The sequence below is a fragment of the Hyla sarda genome, chromosome 6 (assembly GCF_029499605.1).
Source record: "Hyla sarda isolate aHylSar1 chromosome 6, aHylSar1.hap1, whole genome shotgun sequence".
Taxonomy (NCBI): Eukaryota; Metazoa; Chordata; class Amphibia; order Anura; family Hylidae; genus Hyla; species Hyla sarda.
In genome coordinates this window covers 276,529,654-276,546,631 of record NC_079194.1, presented here as the reverse complement: position 1 = coordinate 276,546,631, position 16,978 = coordinate 276,529,654, and the positions used below count along the sequence as shown (strand labels likewise).

The 16,978-nt window shown below is 44.1% G+C and overlaps 1 protein-coding gene across 1 annotated transcript; it reads right to left on the bottom strand.

Annotated features, from left to right (window-relative positions):
* Positions 1 to 1,219: 1,219 nt before the first annotated feature.
* On the bottom strand, positions 1,220 to 1,807 carry LOC130277514 (olfactory receptor 10A7-like). Its single transcript, XM_056528191.1, has one exon. It carries the CDS (start codon positions 1,805 to 1,807, stop codon positions 1,220 to 1,222), a length of 588 nt encoding a protein of 195 aa, XP_056384166.1.
* Between the last annotated feature and the right edge of the window lie 15,171 nt (positions 1,808 to 16,978).

Sequence of the window (16,978 nt, the reverse complement as noted above, 5' to 3'; positions counted from 1 at the left end):
AAGGATGAGGGGTACCCGGAAACCTCCCCACCTCCTCTGAGAGCTGCAGCCCTTCAAGTCTCCTCTACAGGGTGATTCCACTATGGAAACCCACTTGCAGAAGAATCTCATCATTTTCTATGGGATTCGCCTGCTCTATGCACACTGTGGAATTCTAACAGTGGAATGGACGTCAACCTAAAGAATGAACATGTTTATTGTTTTGGAGGAATTCTGCCAGACTGCATTGCCGTCTATGAGAGCAGAGGTCGCCAGCCTAGTCCTCAAGGTCAAAAATAGTCCAGGATTAAATTTTTTCCATGTTTCTTTTCCAATTGAGTAACTGAGGACAGGATTTGGGACACTGGATTAGAGCAAACAAGGCCGAAACTTATAACAGTTTCAAGCTTTAATATGAACACAACAGAGCTTACAAATATAAAATGTGCTTACAAAAGAAAAAAAAATGTACTAATTAGACTTTACCTGTAATCATCTACATAACTTTATGCTGAGTTTTGTAGCAACATGACATTTCTATCAGTGTCCATTTTTTTTGTCAATGAGTATCTTGTCAATGAGCATTGTGATGTACCTCTATGTGGGTGAAGCAGGTGTACTTCAAGCTATTGTCTCTTCTGTTTGTATCTTTTTTTAAAGGGGTTGTCCATGATCAGAAAAACATAGCTGCTCTCTTCCAGAAACAGTGCCACCCTTGTCCTTAGCTTGTTGGTGGTATTGCAATGGAGCCATTTAGTGGCACTGTTTTTGGAAGAATCCTGGATAACCCTTTTGTTGTTATGGATGGTTTATATACCGCAATGTGCCAATGTGCCATAAGTCTTGTACAGATTTAGCTGATTTCATAGACAATGGCCCCATAGCAGTCACCTTGTCTAACTCTATGCTATACATACGCTTCTGGTTACAACTGTTAAGACGTTGGATAATAATAAAGGCCAGGGGTTACAGTTCATAACGTTATTCTTTACAGACAAGTGACAAATAACTTTAATGTAACTAGTGAGCAACCTCTGTTTACCCTATATAATTTTTATTTATGTTTTTCGTGCACCAGTTGTGGTAGGATCCATATAGTTCCATATAAATGCAGCAAAAGTATTTCTATCAGCTGGAAGTTTGGCACACAAAATTGGTATTGTCACACGACACAGTGACTGTGTAGCCTTGACCTTAAAGATAACGTAGGTGGCAGTATGTGCAGTAGAACAGCTCTGTGTCATTCTGCTTGTATATGCTTCTTAATAAGTTTCTTTAAGCTCCCTAAGATCTCCTGGTTCCTCAGACTGTAAACTATAGGGTTAATAAGCGGTGTTAACACTGTGTAGATTAAAGACTTAAACTTGTTTTGATTCTGAGAATTTTCTCCAGATGGCACCATATAGATAGCCATGAGAGTGCCGTAGTAAACGCAGACAACCAGCAGGTGAGCGCTACAGGTAGAGAAAGACTTTTTCCGTCCAGTGATAGAAGAAATCTTGAGGATGGTAACAAAGATGCAGATGTAAGATACAACAACAAAAAGAAACGGAAAAAAGATAGTAAGCAAGGCGATTACAAAATCATTCCAAATGAGAATGGTGTTGTCGGAAGATGACATTTCGAAAATTTGAGCTATGTCACAAAAGAAATGGTCAATGTCACCTGACCCACAGAACCGCATCTGGAATATAGAAATAATTTCACTTGAAATAAGAATGTAGGAAAAGACCCAAGAAAAGATGACAAGGTAGAGACAGTTTGTAGCATTCATAATGGAGGCGTAGTGTAATGGGTAACAGATGGCGAGATATCGATCATAGGACATAATTGTTAGAATGAATGACTGTGTAAACGCAAGAAAGGAATGTGCATAGTATTGAAGAACACATCCGGTTATAGATAAACGTCCGCCGCCCCACAGTATGACATGTAACAATGCCGGTAAGATATTCCAGGTGAACAACACGTCCGCTATCGCGAGATTCTTGAGGAAAAAGTACATGGGATGTCTGAGATGCCGGCTGACTGAAACCGATACAATGATAAGAAGATTTCCAACCAATATAACAAGAAAAATCAGAAGGATGAAAAAGAAGAACACATTATTGTACTGGTGAAGGTTTTTGAATCCTAGAAAAAAAATCTCATTGATAGAGCTGTAATTGTCTTCACACATGATCCCGGTAAATAATAATTCTCCCAGATCTGTGGAAATGGAGAAATGGAAGTATGTAGATCAGGACAGGACAATGGCAAGTAAAAAATATGAATAAGGAGACATTACCAAAGTAGAACTGTTATTTAGACTTGTGAGGAGGGGATAATGGGGGAGATTTATGGAAACCTGTGCAGAGGAAGAGGGGTGCAGTTGCCCATAGCAACCAATCAGATTGCTTCTTTAATTTTTCACAGGTCTCTTTAACCTCTTGGGGACCAAGGGCATACCTGTACGCCCTTAGTCCCCTCCCTTTCTATAATGTGGGGCGTCATAGCTGGTCGGGCGTGGCTAATAGGGCAGGGCTGTGATCGTGGTGCCGCGCGCTATTAACCTTTTAGCTGAGGGTTCAAAGCTGATCGCCGCAGCTAAAGTTAAAGTAAAATGCTCCTGGCAGCTCAGTCGGGCTGATCGGGACCATCGCGATAAAATCGTGAATTCTCGATCAGCTAGGACACAGCAGAAGGGTGCCTTACCTGCCTTCTGCATGTCCGATCACCGAATGACTGCTCCGTGCCTGAGATCCAGGCAAGAGCAGTCAAGCGCCGATAACACTGATCAATGCAAAGCTATGGCTTTGCAGTGATCAGTGTAAAAGATTAGTGTGTGCAGTGTTATAGCCCCCTATGGGACCTATAACACTGCAAAAAAAAGTGTGAACAAAAAGTTAATAAAGATCATTTAACCCCTTCCCTAATAAAAGTTTGAATCACCCACCTTTTCCCATTTACACCCAGTGTAAATAAAAATAAACATATGTGGAATCGCCGCGTGCGGAAATGTCCAAATTATAAAAATATATTGCTAATTACACTGCACGGTCAATGGCAGATGCTCAAAAAAATTCCAAAGTCTAAAATAGCGTATTTTGGTAACTTTTTATATCATACACGGAAAAATAAAAAAGTTATAGGGGTCAGAAAAGGACAATTTTAAACATTTTAATTTCCGTGCATAAAGTTATGATTTTTTTCAGAAGTACGACAAAATCAAACCTATATAAGTAGGGTATCATTTTGAATGTATGGACCTACAGGATAAACAGAAGGTGTAATTTTTACCAAAAAATTTACTACGTAGAAACGGAAGCCTCCAAAAGTTACAAAATGCAGTTTTTTCTTCAATTTGTCGCACAATGATTTTTTTCCCGTTTCGCCATAGATTTTTGGGTAAAATGACTGATGTCATTACAAAGTAGAATTGGTGGTGCAAAAAAAAAAAGCCATCATATGGATTTTTAGATGCAAAATTGAAAGGGTTATGATTTTTAAAAGGTGAGGAGGAAAAAACGAAAGTGCAACAATGGAAAAACCCTTGGTCCCCAAGTGGTTATAAAATTAAAGAAGCAATCTGATTGGTTGCCATGGCCAACTGCACCCCTCTTCCTTTGCATAGGTTATGATAAATTTCCCCCAATGTGTTACTTTTGGTGCCCTGGTAAGACAATTTGTATATGTTTAAAATAGCCACATAAAAATGTCACATCACAAAATGAAACAAATATTATTCAGATTATAATTATTCAAATGATAAAAGGAGCAAAACCTTGTGGATAATTGTTGCCAAATTTAGAATGGGACCACTACTAAAGGTTGTGTATTGTCTGTGATTTATAAGTATTTGGGTTGCATGGCTTATACTCTGTGAGAGCCTCCATGGCATTTCTAAAGATTTTGTATACAATTTTGAACACATATTGCCATATCCATGTGAGGGCTGTTTTTGTTCCTCTATGCTCTGCTCCAATTGTATCTGCTATTATATCTGAATAAAGCTTATTTGTATTTTTCTATAATTTTGTGTTGGTGAGTTTTTTTTGTAGGTATATTGAAGGGGAATTTATCGTCAGATCTGGAAATATTCTTTAGTTGCAGGTTGTTGCAGGTTGCGTTTATGATGTTTTCTTTGCAACTTTAAATGGGCACTGTCACCAACTTTATTTTTTGATATGTTGTAGTACTTATGTACTACAACATATCTCTAATATACTTTTATAATTATTTTTTTTTTTTTATTAAAATTGTTTAATTTACATTTGAAAACCGGCCACTAGGGGTCTCCCTCCTAGTGGCCGGCTGCAGCCTGGCGTGACGTCACGCCTGAAAAAGGACCGATGCGGCCGGTCATCGGTCCTTTTTCATTCAGCCTGCGCTCGCTCCCTGCCTGTCTGATTGACAGGGAGCGAGCGCATTGGCTCCCCGGCCAATGGCTGGGTGGCCACTCCTCCTGCACCTCGCCGCCGCCTCCGCCTCGTCGCCGCTGCTGTCCCTGCACGCCTGCTGCCGGACTCTGCAGTAAGTGTAATGGGGGGGGGGGGGGTTTTGATGGAGGGAACGGGGTATGGCGCGGGGGGGGGGGGGGGGAGGGAAATGGAGGGGACGGGCTGGCGCCTCATGTAACTAATAGTTTATCTACACAGGGTACCTCCAGCTGTTTCAATACTACAACTCCCAGCATGCCCTGACAGCCAATTGATGTCAGGGCAAGCTGGGAGTTGTAGTGATGAAACAGCTGGAGGCACCCTGTGTAGATGAACTAAGGGCGGAAGTCCCCCCCAGCAGGCATCAGTGACGTGGTGCCTGCTGGGGAAGTCTGCCTGGTAGTAACCACACTGCCAGGCAGACAAAAAGCATTTTTAATATAGTAAAAATAAAAAAAAGGGTTAGGGATAGATTGGCAATAAGCAGGGACAGAAAAAAAAATAGGATGGTGGCAGCTACCCTTTAACACCCACACGTTCACATTTTGTGTCTACTTGTAGTAATCTTTTTCTTTTTTGGTAGATGCGGTGGACATTAATTCATCAACTGCTCAAGTACGACTTAAAAAAAAAAAAAAATTAAAAAAAGTGAACGAGAGGCAAAATTTACACCACCCAAGGACTACATTTACAAACTTATGTATTTCATAGACACTTCCTTACCTACATAAAGTAGTTCTTAATAAAGTAAAATGGCTTTAAATTCTGCTACTCTTTTAACTATTATGGTAAAATTGGCCCTGGTTAGGGTAACATATTCGGTATTTGTGGCATTTGGATAAAGCTATAGAGTTTAAGGCTGTTGTAGCATGATTATTTCCCAGGACATTGTTTTTCCATTATTATTATTACTTATTTTTTAATACTGTACATATAATAAGGTGCTTTACATAGTTTGTAAGGTTGAAAAACAAAGACAAGTTCATCGAGTTCAGCCTTAAAGGGGTTATTCACCATAAGGTGATTTTAGTACATACCTGCCAGGCTATCTGGGTATTTCCTGTTGGAGTTTGGTCTCTTCAACTACACATCCCATAGTTCCTTGCTTGTAAGTGTGATGTTTCATTCCTCCCTCTCACACATTAGTCACCCCACTCATTGTAGCACACATACGCTCAAAAGATCAGTGTTTTCTAATCAGGGGGCCTACAGCTGTTGCAAAATTATCTCTCTGTTATTCCACCCATTGAAGCAGAACTGGCTCCCTCTGATCACCTGACTAGTGATGTCAGGTCTCGCCGCACTGCAACCTGGGAAATCCCGAGACATGAGTAATTTTGTATGCTGTTAAAATTAAATATTGGGGCAACAATCACAGAAGAATTGTGAGAAAACCGTCACACACAGGTGCAGACACTATATTATGAACTACAATAACTTTACAGCCCCTGTAGCATAGCATAGTCAAATAAAAAAACAATTACTGGAATACCCCTTTAAATGCTATTGTGTTGAACTCGATAAACTCTTGTCTTTTATTCAACCTTACAAACTGTGTAAAACATCTTATATACACAGCGCTCTTTAAAAAAAATAAAAATAAAAAACCCAATAAGGTTGACACCAATTGCTCTATACCAGAGGAAAAATTCCTTCCCGACCCCAATATGGCAATCATAAAAAAAAATCACTGAATTAACGTTCTATCCCCATAAATCTAGTAGCCATAACCTGTAATATTATATTTATCCAGAAAAACATCCAGGCCCCCTTGAACTTGTTTATTGAGTCAGAGATCACAACATCATGTGGCAGATAGTTCCATAGCCTCACTGCTCTTACAGTAAAGAATCTCCGTCTGTGATGATGGTGAAACCTTCTTTCCTCTAGACATAGAGGATGCCTCCTTGTCATGGGTACCGGCCTAGATTTAAAAAGATCACTAGAAAGATCTCTGTAGTGTCCATTCATATATTTGTACATTGTAATCAGATTCCCGTAAGGCTTCTTTCACACTACAAAATGACTCAGTTTTAAAGATCCGTACGAAGTTCTGTCTGAAAATCGGCTGTAAAACGGCAGTTACAAAATCCTATACGGCCGTTAGAAAATCCCATTATAGTCTATGGGATTTTTCTAATAGCCGTTTTAACCCGTTATAGCCTGTTATTAATAACGGCTGTAATGGGAAATAGTGTATGCACCTTGAGGTTTATAAAAACACTGCTATTCTGTTTCTTGTTTTTGTCCCACAACTTAAGTACCACTATAATGTTACTGTCTTATCTGGTCACCTTATCCACTTACCATAAGCAAGTTGAATTTCTAAAGATGATCTTGAAAGAGTGAGATAACAGTTTTTTATCTGAAAAATATTTTTCATGTATGATAAAAAATTATCAAAAAATAAAATATTGTATATATACATATGGGCAGTATGATAAAAAATTACCAAAAAAAAAATATTGTATTTATACATATGGGCAACAAAAATCAGTTACACCTATGTCCTAGTGTGCATAATGTCTTTATAACCTTGTGCCAATTACCTGACACACTTATCTCTATTGGTTATATATCCTGGTTTGTAACATATCCATTAAATCCTTGTGGACATCAACATTTGAAAAAACAACAACATAAAAATCCCCAGTGAATTTGGGAAAAAGAAAACAAGAAAGGCAATTATCTTTGTTACCGTAATTAAAACACATGTGAAAAAAAGAAATGTTTATCTTAATATTATAGACAGCTGTACACATTTGAGGATTCACTCTTGGCTGAAACAATTAAGGTGAAAAATACTGATCAGATACTAAAGCGTAAATGAGGCATAAAGAACAAAAAAATTGTGATTCAAAGTTGACAAGATACAAAGTTGATCAGGACTTTTGGACTTTATTTATATACTTCTACCAATCTGCCCTGCTCAATGGGAAATATAAGGCAAATTTTTACATTGTGATTAAATTGCCCCTAAGATGTCTTTTTCTTCCAAACTAACCAAAATAACCCTAAACTTGATAACCTGTCTTGGTACTGCACTCCACCATTCCCTTAATTTTCTTGGTTGCCCTCCTCTGCAGCCATGTCATATTTATTTACAAGAACAATAGTAGAAAAGAAGAGACCACTGGAACCAGGCGCTGCTTCATCCAAAATATTCAGAGTCACAAAGAGGATATTATCCAAAGGCTTTTATTCAGGTTACAGGAATACAAGGTTATGACGCGTTTCGGGGCATGATACCCCTTCCTCAGACAACCTAAAGCACTACTGACACCAGCAGGCTTTATATAGCACAAGATGGAGGTAAGTACAGGTCAGGGGGTGGAGTTTAACATAATGTCACATCCAGCATAAAATTATTTGTTTTAAACAAACAAGTAACAATATATCACAAACAACATATTCACTATAAGTATAACATAAGTTAATCCACTGTACATACATACATATAATTAGAAAATAACTGCCAATCTTAGCAGTGTAAATACAGCACATCCCGGTAGTGAAACCTCAGAGTGAGGCTCTATAGACGTCTTTATAACAGATGGTAAACAAACTAGCCATGTGTCTTTTGATCATAAACAAACAGGCGAGCTGTGTCAGGCTGTGTTGTCAGGCCAGAGCTTCGTAGGCAGCACACGCCGACGCCGTCCTTTGACAGGTACCGCCAGGGACGCGTTGCTAGGGAATCCCAAGCAGCCAATCATGAGAGGTGGGGCGTGGCCGCCGACGGAGGTCCGAGGCTGTACAGCATAGAGCAGGATCACGGGCTGACTACAGCGAAGCAATCAGTGTAGGTAAAGTATAAACATGTCCTAAATAAACAGAAATAGCACATATTAGTCCATATGAAAAAAATTAGCTAATCAGGAGGCATAAGTATAATTAATAAGTCCAGCAAAGGACTACAGAACCGAAGGTAATTACAATATTTTGTATGCTGTTAAAATGCCAGTTGTATGCCAGTGTTTCTTGAAAATGTTCCGAATGGCCTGGTGATCACGGGTGTCACGATTCGGCTGGCAGGAGGTGGATCCTCTGTGCCAGAGAGGGATTGGCGTGGACCGTGCTAGTGGACCGGTTCTAAGCTGCTACTGGTTTTCACCAGAGCCCGCCGCAAAGCGGGATGGTCTTGCAGCGGCGGTAGCAACCAGGTCGTATCCACTAGCAATGGCTCAACCTCTCTGACTGCTGAAGATAGGCGCGGTACAAGGGAGTAGACAAGAGCAAGGTCGGACGTAGCAGAAGGTCGGGGCAGGCAGCAAGGATCGTAGTCAGGGGCAACGGCAGGAGGTCAAGAACACAGGCTAGGAACACACTGGGAAACGCTTTCACTGGCACGATGGCAACAAGATCCGGCAAGGAAGGGAAGGGGAAGTGAGGTTATATAGGGAAGTGCACAGGTGAATTCACTAATTAGAACCAGGCGCCAATCAGCGGCACACTGGCCCTTTAAATCGCAGAGACCCGGCGCGCGCGCGCCCTAGGGAGCGGGGCCGCGCGCGCCGGGACAAGACCGACGGAGAGCGAGTCAGGTACGGGAGCCGGGATGCGCATCGCGAGCGGGCGCCTGCCGCATAGCGAATCGCATCCCGGCTGGGAGAGGTATCGCAGCGCACCCGGTCAGCAGGTCTGACCGGGGCGCTGCAATTGCGAGAATGTTGCGAACGCTCCGGGGACAAGACTTTTGTCTAGGATGTTGTCCTCAGGTTCCCAGGATCTCTCTTCAGGACCACAGCCCTCCCAATCCACCAGGAAAATTTTTTTTCCTCTGACCGTCTTGGAGGCCAGAATCTCCTTCACGGAGAAGACGTCAGAAGAGCCGGAAACAGGAGTGGGAGAAACAAATTTGGGAGAGAAGCGATTAATGATGAGTGGTTTAAGGAGAGAGACATGGAAGGCATTGGGAATACGGAGAGAAGGAGGAAGAAGGAGTTTGTAAGAGACAGGATTAATCTGGCACAAGACTTTGAAAGGACCAAGATAGCGTGGTCCCAGTTTGTAACTGGGGACACGAAAGCGGACATATTTAGCGGAGAGCCATACCTTGTCTCCGGGTGCAAAAATGGGGGGAGTTCTTCTTTTCTTATCGGCAAACCTTTTCATGCGGGATGAAGCCTGTAAAAGAGAATTTTGGGTCTCTTTCCATATGGTGGAAAGATCACGAGTCACTTCATCCACAGCGGGCAAACCAGAGGGCAAGGGAGTAGGGAGGGGGGGAAGATGGTGACGGCCGTACACCACGAAAAATGGGGACTTAGCAGAAGATTCTGAGACTCTGAAGTTGTATGAAAATTCGGCCCATGGTAGAAGATCTGCCCAGTCATCCTGGCGGGAGGAAACAAAATGCCGTAAATAGTCACCCAGGACCTGGTTAATTCTTTCTACTTGCCCATTGAATTGGGGATGATAAGAAGAAGAGAAGTTTAATTTAATCTTGAGCTGTTTACAGAGGGCCCTCCAGAATTTAGACACGAATTGGACGCCTCTATCCGAGACGATCTGTGTGGGCAAACCGTGAAGACGAAAAATGTGTACAAAAAATTGTTTTGCCAACTGAGGCGCTGAAGGGAGACCAGGAAGAGGAATAAAATGTGCCATCTTGGAAAATCGATCAACGACCACCCAAACAACAGTGTTGCCACGGGATGGGGGTAAGTCTGTAATAAAGTCCATACCAATCAGAGACCAAGGCTGTTCGGGGACAGGCAGAGGATGAAGGAGACCAGCAGGCTTCTGGCGAGGAGTCTTATCCCGGGCACAGACAGTACAGGCCCGCACAAAATCAACAACATCCGTCTCCAGAGTTGGCCACCAATAGAAACGAGAGATGAGTTGCAAGGACTTTTTGATGCCCGCATGGCCTGCGAGATGGGAGGAGTGACCCCATTTGAGAATCCCGAGACGTTGGCGTGGAGAAACGAAGGTCTTCCCTGGAGGAGTTTGCCTGATGGAGACTGGAGAAGTGGAGATCAGACAGTCAGGAGGAATGATGTGTTGCGGAGAGACCTCTACTTCCGAGGCATCTGAGGAACGAGAGAGAGCATCGGCCCTAATGTTCTTGTCGGCAGGGCGAAAATGAATTTCAAAGTTAAAACGGGCAAAGAACAACGACCACCTGGCCTGGCGAGGATTCAGCCGTTGGGCAGACTGGAGATAGGAGAGATTCTTGTGATCGGTGTAAATGATAACTGGAAATTTTGATCCCTCCAGCAGATGCCTCCATTCCTCAAGTGCCAATTTAATGGCCAGTAGTTCTCGATCCCCGATGGAGTAGTTCCTCTCCGCCGGAGAGAAGGTCCTAGAAAAAAAACCACAAGTAACAGCATGCCCAGAAGAATTTTTTTGTAGAAGGACCGCTCCAGCTCCCACTGAGGAGGCATCAACCTCCAATAGGAAGGGTTTAGATGGGTCAGGTCTGGAGAGCACGGGAGCAGAAGAAAAGGCAGACTTGAGCCGTTTAAATGCGTCTTCCGCTTGGGGAGACCAGGACTTAGGATTGGCATTCTTCTTGGTTAAAGCCACGATAGGAGCCACAATAGTGGAAAAATGTGGAATGAATTGTCTGTAATAATTGGCGAACCCCAAAAAACGTTGGATAGCACGGAGTCCGGAGGGGCGTGGCCAATCTAAGACGGCAGAGAGTTTATCTGGGTCCATTTGTAGTCCCTGGCCAGAGACCAAGTATCCTAGGAAAGGAAGAGATTGACATTCAAACAGACATTTCTCCATTTTGGCATAAAGTTGATTGTCTCGAAGTCTCTGAAGAACCATGCGGACATGCTGGCGATGTTCTTCTAAGTTGGCAGAAAAAATCAGAATATCGTCCAGATACACAACAACACAGGAATATAAGAGATCACGAAAAATTTCATTAACAAAGTCTTGGAAGACGGCAGGGGCGTTGCACAGGCCAAAGGGCATGACCAGATACTCAAAGTGTCCATCTCTGGTGTTAAATGCAGTTTTCCATTCGTCCCCCTCCCTGATGCGGATGAGATTATATGCACCTCTTAAGTCCAGTTTGGTAAAGATGTGGGCACCTTGAAGGCGATCAAAGAGTTCAGAGATAAGAGGTAGGGGGTAGCGGTTCTTTACCGTGATTTTATTAAGTCCGCGGTAATCAATGCAAGGACGTAGGGAGCCATCCTTTTTGGACACAAAGAAAAATCCAGCTCCGGCAGGAGAGGAGGATTTGCGGATAAACCCCTTTTTTTAAATTTTCCTGGATGTATTCAGACATAGCAAGAGTCTCTGGGGCGGACAGAGGATAAATTCTGCCCCGGGGTGGAGTAGTGCCCGGGAGGAGGTCAATAGGACAGTCAAAAGGCCTGTGAGGGGGTAAAGTCTCAGCTTGCTTTTTGCAAAATACGTCAGCATAGTCCATATAAGCCTTAGGGAGACCGGTTACAGGGGGAACCACAGGGTCACGGCAGGGAGTACTGGGAACCGGTTTAAGACAGTCCTTGAAACAAGAAGTACCCCAGCTCTTGATCTCTCCTGTGGACCAATCAAGGGTTGGGGAATGGCGTTGAAGCCACGGTAGTCCAAGGAGAATTTCGGAAGTGCAATTGGAGAGGACCAAAAACTCAATTTTTTCGTGATGAGGTCCGATGCACATTAGGAGGGGTTCCGTGCGGTAACGCACGGCACAGTCCAATCTTTCATTGTTAACACAATTGATGTAGAGGGGTCTGGCGAGACTGGTCACTGGGATGTTGAACCTGTTGATGAGAGAGGCCAAAATAAAATTTCCTGCAGATCCGGAATCCAAGAAGGCCTTAGTAGAGAAGGAGAAGGTAGAGGCAGATATCCGCACAGGCACAGTAAGGCGTGGAGAAGCAGAGTTGACATCAAGAACTGTCTCACCTTTGTGCGGAGTCAGCGTACGTCTTTCCAGGCGGGGAGGACGGATAGGACAATCCTTCAGGAAGTGTTCGGTACCGGCACAGTACAGGCAAAGATTCTCCATGCGGCGTCGTGTCCTCTCTTGAGGTGTCAAGCGAGACCGGTCAACTTGCATAGCCTCCACGGCGGGAGGCACAGGAACGGATTGCAGAGGACCAGAGGAGAGAGGAGCCGGGGAGAAAAAACGCCTCGTGCGAACAAAGTCCATATCCTGGCGGAGCTCCTGATGCCTTTCGGAAAAACGCATGTCAATGCGAGTGGCAAGATGAATGAGTTCATGCAGGTTAGCAGGAATTTCTCGTGCGGCCAGAACATCTTTAATGTTGCTGGATAGGCCTTTTTTAAAGGTCGCGCAGAGGGCCTCATTATTCCAGGATAATTCGGAAGCAAGAGTACGGAATTGGATGGCGTACTCGCCAACGGAAGAATTACCCTGGACCAGGTTCAGCAGGGCAGTCTCAGCAGAAGAGGCTCGGGCAGGTTCCTCAAAGACACTTCGAATTTCCGAGAAGAAGGAGTGTACAGAGGCAGTGACGGGGTCATTGCGGTCCCAGAGCGGTGTGGCCCATGACAGAGCTTTCCCAGACAGAAGGCTGACTACGAAAGCCACCTTAGACCTTTCAGTAGGAAACTGGTCCGACATCATCTCCAAGTGCAGGGAACATTGTGAAAGAAAGCCACGGCAAAAGTTAGAGTCCCCATCAAATTTATCCGGCAAGGAAAGTCGTAGGCCGGAAGCGGCCACTCGCTGCGGAGGAGGTGCAGGAGCTGGCGGAGGAGATGATTGCTGAAGCTGTGGTAGTAGCTGCTGTAGCATCACGGTCAGTTGAGACAGCTGGTGGCCTTGTTGCGCTATCTGTTGCGACTGCTGGGCGACCACAGTGGTGAGGTCGGCGACAACTGGCAGTGGAACTTCAGCGGGATCCATGGCCGGATCTACTGTCACGATTCGGCTGGCAGGAGGTGGATCCTCTGTGCCAGAGAGGGATTGGCGTGGACCGTGCTAGTGGACCGGTTCTAAGCTGCTACTGGTTTTCACCAGAGCCCGCTGCAAAGCGGGATGGTCTTGCAGCGGCGGTAGCAACCAGGTCGTATCCACTAGCAACGGCTCAACCTCTCTGACTGCTGAAGATAGGCGCGGTACAAGGGAGTAGACAAGAGCAAGGTCGGACGTAGCAGAAGGTCGGGGCAGGCAGCAAGGATCGTAGTCAGGGGCAACGGCAGGAGGTCAAGAACACAGGCTAGGAACACACTGGGAAACGCTTTCACTGGCACGATGGCAACAAGATCCGGCAAGGAAGGGAAGGGGAAGTGAGGTTATATAGGGAAGTGCACAGGTGAATTCACTAAATTAGAACCAGGCGCCAATCAGCGGCACACTGGCCCTTTAAATCGCAGAGACCCGGCGCGCGCGCGCCCTAGGGAGCGGGGCCGCGCGCGCCGGGACAAGACCGACGGAGAGCGAGTCAGGTACGGGAGCCGGGATGCGCATCGCGAGCGGGCGCCTGCCGCATAGCGAATCGCATCCCGGCTGGGAGAGGTATCGCAGCGCACCCGGTCAGCAGGTCTGACCGGGGCGCTGCAATTGCGAGAATGTTGCGAGCGCTCCGGGGAGGAGCGGGGACCCGGAGCGCTCGGCGTAACAACGGGTAAATGTGGTTATAAAATTACCAGACCAGTCAGGTTTGATTAACCGTTGTGTGCTTTCAGGGGGCTTTTTTGAGGCTAGACATTCTTGTTGGGTGAGAGTTCTTGCCCTATTCACGGATGTCTTAACCAAATTTCTAGGATATTTCTTGGCTGCAAAACGTGCTTTGAGTATTTTGCTCTGTTTCCCAAAGTCACTCTGAAGGGTACAGAATTCTTTTAAACTGCCCAAATAAAATATTGACAAGCCATTTTTTTAAATGTGAACTGTTAAAATCCAAATAACTATTACTATCTACGGCCTTAAAGTAAGTCTTGGTGCGCAGAACCTTTGTATCATCATGAAAGACCACAACACCTAAAAACTCTGCATGATTTTTTAAAACAGAGTGTGTAAAAGACAAGCCCCATTGGTTAGTATTAAGACAGGATAAAAATTAATTCAATTCTACCACACTCCCATCCCAAATAAAGAAATGTCATCAATATATCTTTTAAAGTGAAGACAGTGCATAAACAAAGGGTGTGCATAGATGACCTTTTCTTCAAAAGAGCCCACAAACAAATTCGCAAAACTGGGCGCCATTTTGGAACCCATCGCGGTACCCGTGTCTTGCGAATATATCTGATCTTGGAATTCAAAATAATTATGTTTCAATATGAACATGAGACTGTCTAAAATAAATTCTCTCTGAGCGACTGGCATCATATTATCTCTTAATAGAAATTGATTAACAACATTGACTCCCAAATCATGGTCTATTACGGTATAGAGTGATGAGATATTCATGGTGACCAGATGATAATGGTCCTCCCATGGTATATCTATCACACTACTAATAAACTGGGCAGTATCCTTAAGGAAGGATTTAAGGCCCACGATGTGTTTCTGCAAAAGTAGATCAACATAGTGGGATAAATTCGAAGTCAGGGAATTAATTCCTGATACTATAGGCCTGCCAGGTGGATTTTTAACACATTTGTGGACCTTTGGTAGAAAAAAAAAATGGTTAAGCAGGTTCGGTCACAAACAAATAATCTTTCTCAGCTTTACTCAGAACGCCCCCATTGAAGCCTTTCATAACTAAGGTGTGTAGCTCTTTGGTGTATTCAGTTGTGGGATTAAAGGGGAGGGGCCTGTAGAACTTATTTACTTCTATATTTAATTACAGGTGTCCAAAATTGTATAAATAGAAGGTTGCAGCAGCACTCTTGGTCAAAAAGTGTATGCTCTTAGTGCACTTTTTGATCAAATAAAGAGGTGAGTAGAATGAGTGTGTTAGCGTCCCATCCAAAGTGAGGCCACCTCTGTGTATTGGATGGGGGACATGTTTTGGTCAAAAAGTGTCAAAAGAGCCTCGATTTTATGGCCAAGAGTGCTGCTGCAACCTTCTATTTGTATACTTTGTATTTGCCACAGCAAGGTGCACCCGTGTATTAGGTAGTTGTGCTGGCTATTTTTCTTTGTTATTGTTTTTGCAGTCCAAAATTGTGCATAATATTGTATATGTGGTCTGACTGGTGATGTAAACAGAGGCAAAACTTTGTTCTTGTCACAAGCCACTATTCCTCTTTTGATGCATCCCTTGACCTTATGAGCCTTGGCAGCCACTGTCTGAAACTGGACATTATATTTGGGCTTACTGTCCACCAGTACCCCAAGTCCCCCTATACCATATACTGTAACAGTTAGGCCTCTCTGTGCCCTTATAAAGCAGTTAAGCCTCCCCTGTGCCCCCATATAGCAGTTAGGCACCATTTGCACCACCATATGACAGTTAGGCTCCCTTAATTCCACCATAAGGCAGATAGGCCCCACTGTTCCCCCATATAGTAGCTAGTCCTCCTTTGTATATAGCAGTTGGGCTCTCTCTGTGCTCTCAAATAGTAGCTAGTCCTCCTCTGCACCTTCATATAGCAGTTAAGTCCCCTTTGTCCTTTTACATAGCATTTAGGACCTCTCTTTGATTTCTCTCCCTCTCCATATTAAGTAGGTTGATTCCATTCCCTTTCTCTTAATAGGTCCCCTTTTTGCAGCAACAAATGTAAAACAAAAACCAAACTTGCCTGCCCACCGTGCCCACACAGATGGTACTCAGATCGGTAACTTCTGTGTCCTAGCATGAGCAGCATGATGACATAAGATGCTCTGGAGCGGAGTACCCCATTAAGTTTACTGAAATAGACTTACTTCAGAGAGGAGGAAACTTTCCTCTCAACTCCAAGTCAGCTCTTCACCGGTTCGTCCACATGAAGCACTTATGGTTCCAGGATTAAGTTCAGTAGTTCTTATGACTTTTATTCTCAAAATAAAACATAAATAAAAAATTTTAAGAGCTGAGAAACATGCTCTTTATCACCCGAATGCAAGAACAAGTGCAAGTGTGTCAGATGCAATGCAAGCCCTCCATGAAATGAGAGAGGCCCTCCAACAAGCCTACCCTTTCCCTCTTTCCCCCCGATGTCCCTTTGCTCCAAAACTACTAAGGAATCAAAGGTGTTCCCAGCATCAACCTAGGCGTTAACCAAGGTGTCAGCCAAGGAACTGTATACTGATGGCATCTCAACTGAAGCCGCAGGTAGGTTGCAGGGAGGTGAGGAACCAGAACACCTCCCCTAGACCGCCAGGAGGGACATTCCCAAGGGCTACCGTACCCTAACCATCCTAGTGAACATAGACACAACAAACGTGGCACAGTGAAAAAAAAGGATATACAAAAAAAATAAGTGAATGATGCAGTGAGTTACTGCCTGGTCATCCGGCCGCATCTATACAAATTTTCCTGATCCTAGCCAGAAGGCCAGGATGCCAACGGTAAGTGTCAAAGGTGAAGAGTAATGGGGCAGTGCTTCACCTCAGTGTGTGCCATCCACCCAGTAAGTTTTGGCACCTCAGGGTCACTACCTCCCAGCCAATGATCAGACCAGGAGGAAATAGACCTCTCCGGGGCAGCCGTTGAGTTAGTGACGTGAGACCAGCCCCGAAAAACACCCATCCCTTGACTAAACTACAGACA

What these genes read in the sequence shown, in the direction of transcription:
- LOC130277514 (XM_056528191.1), bottom strand. Translation starts at nt 1,807, where the DNA reads ATGTCCTATGATCGATATCTCGCCATCTGTTACCCATTACACTACGCC.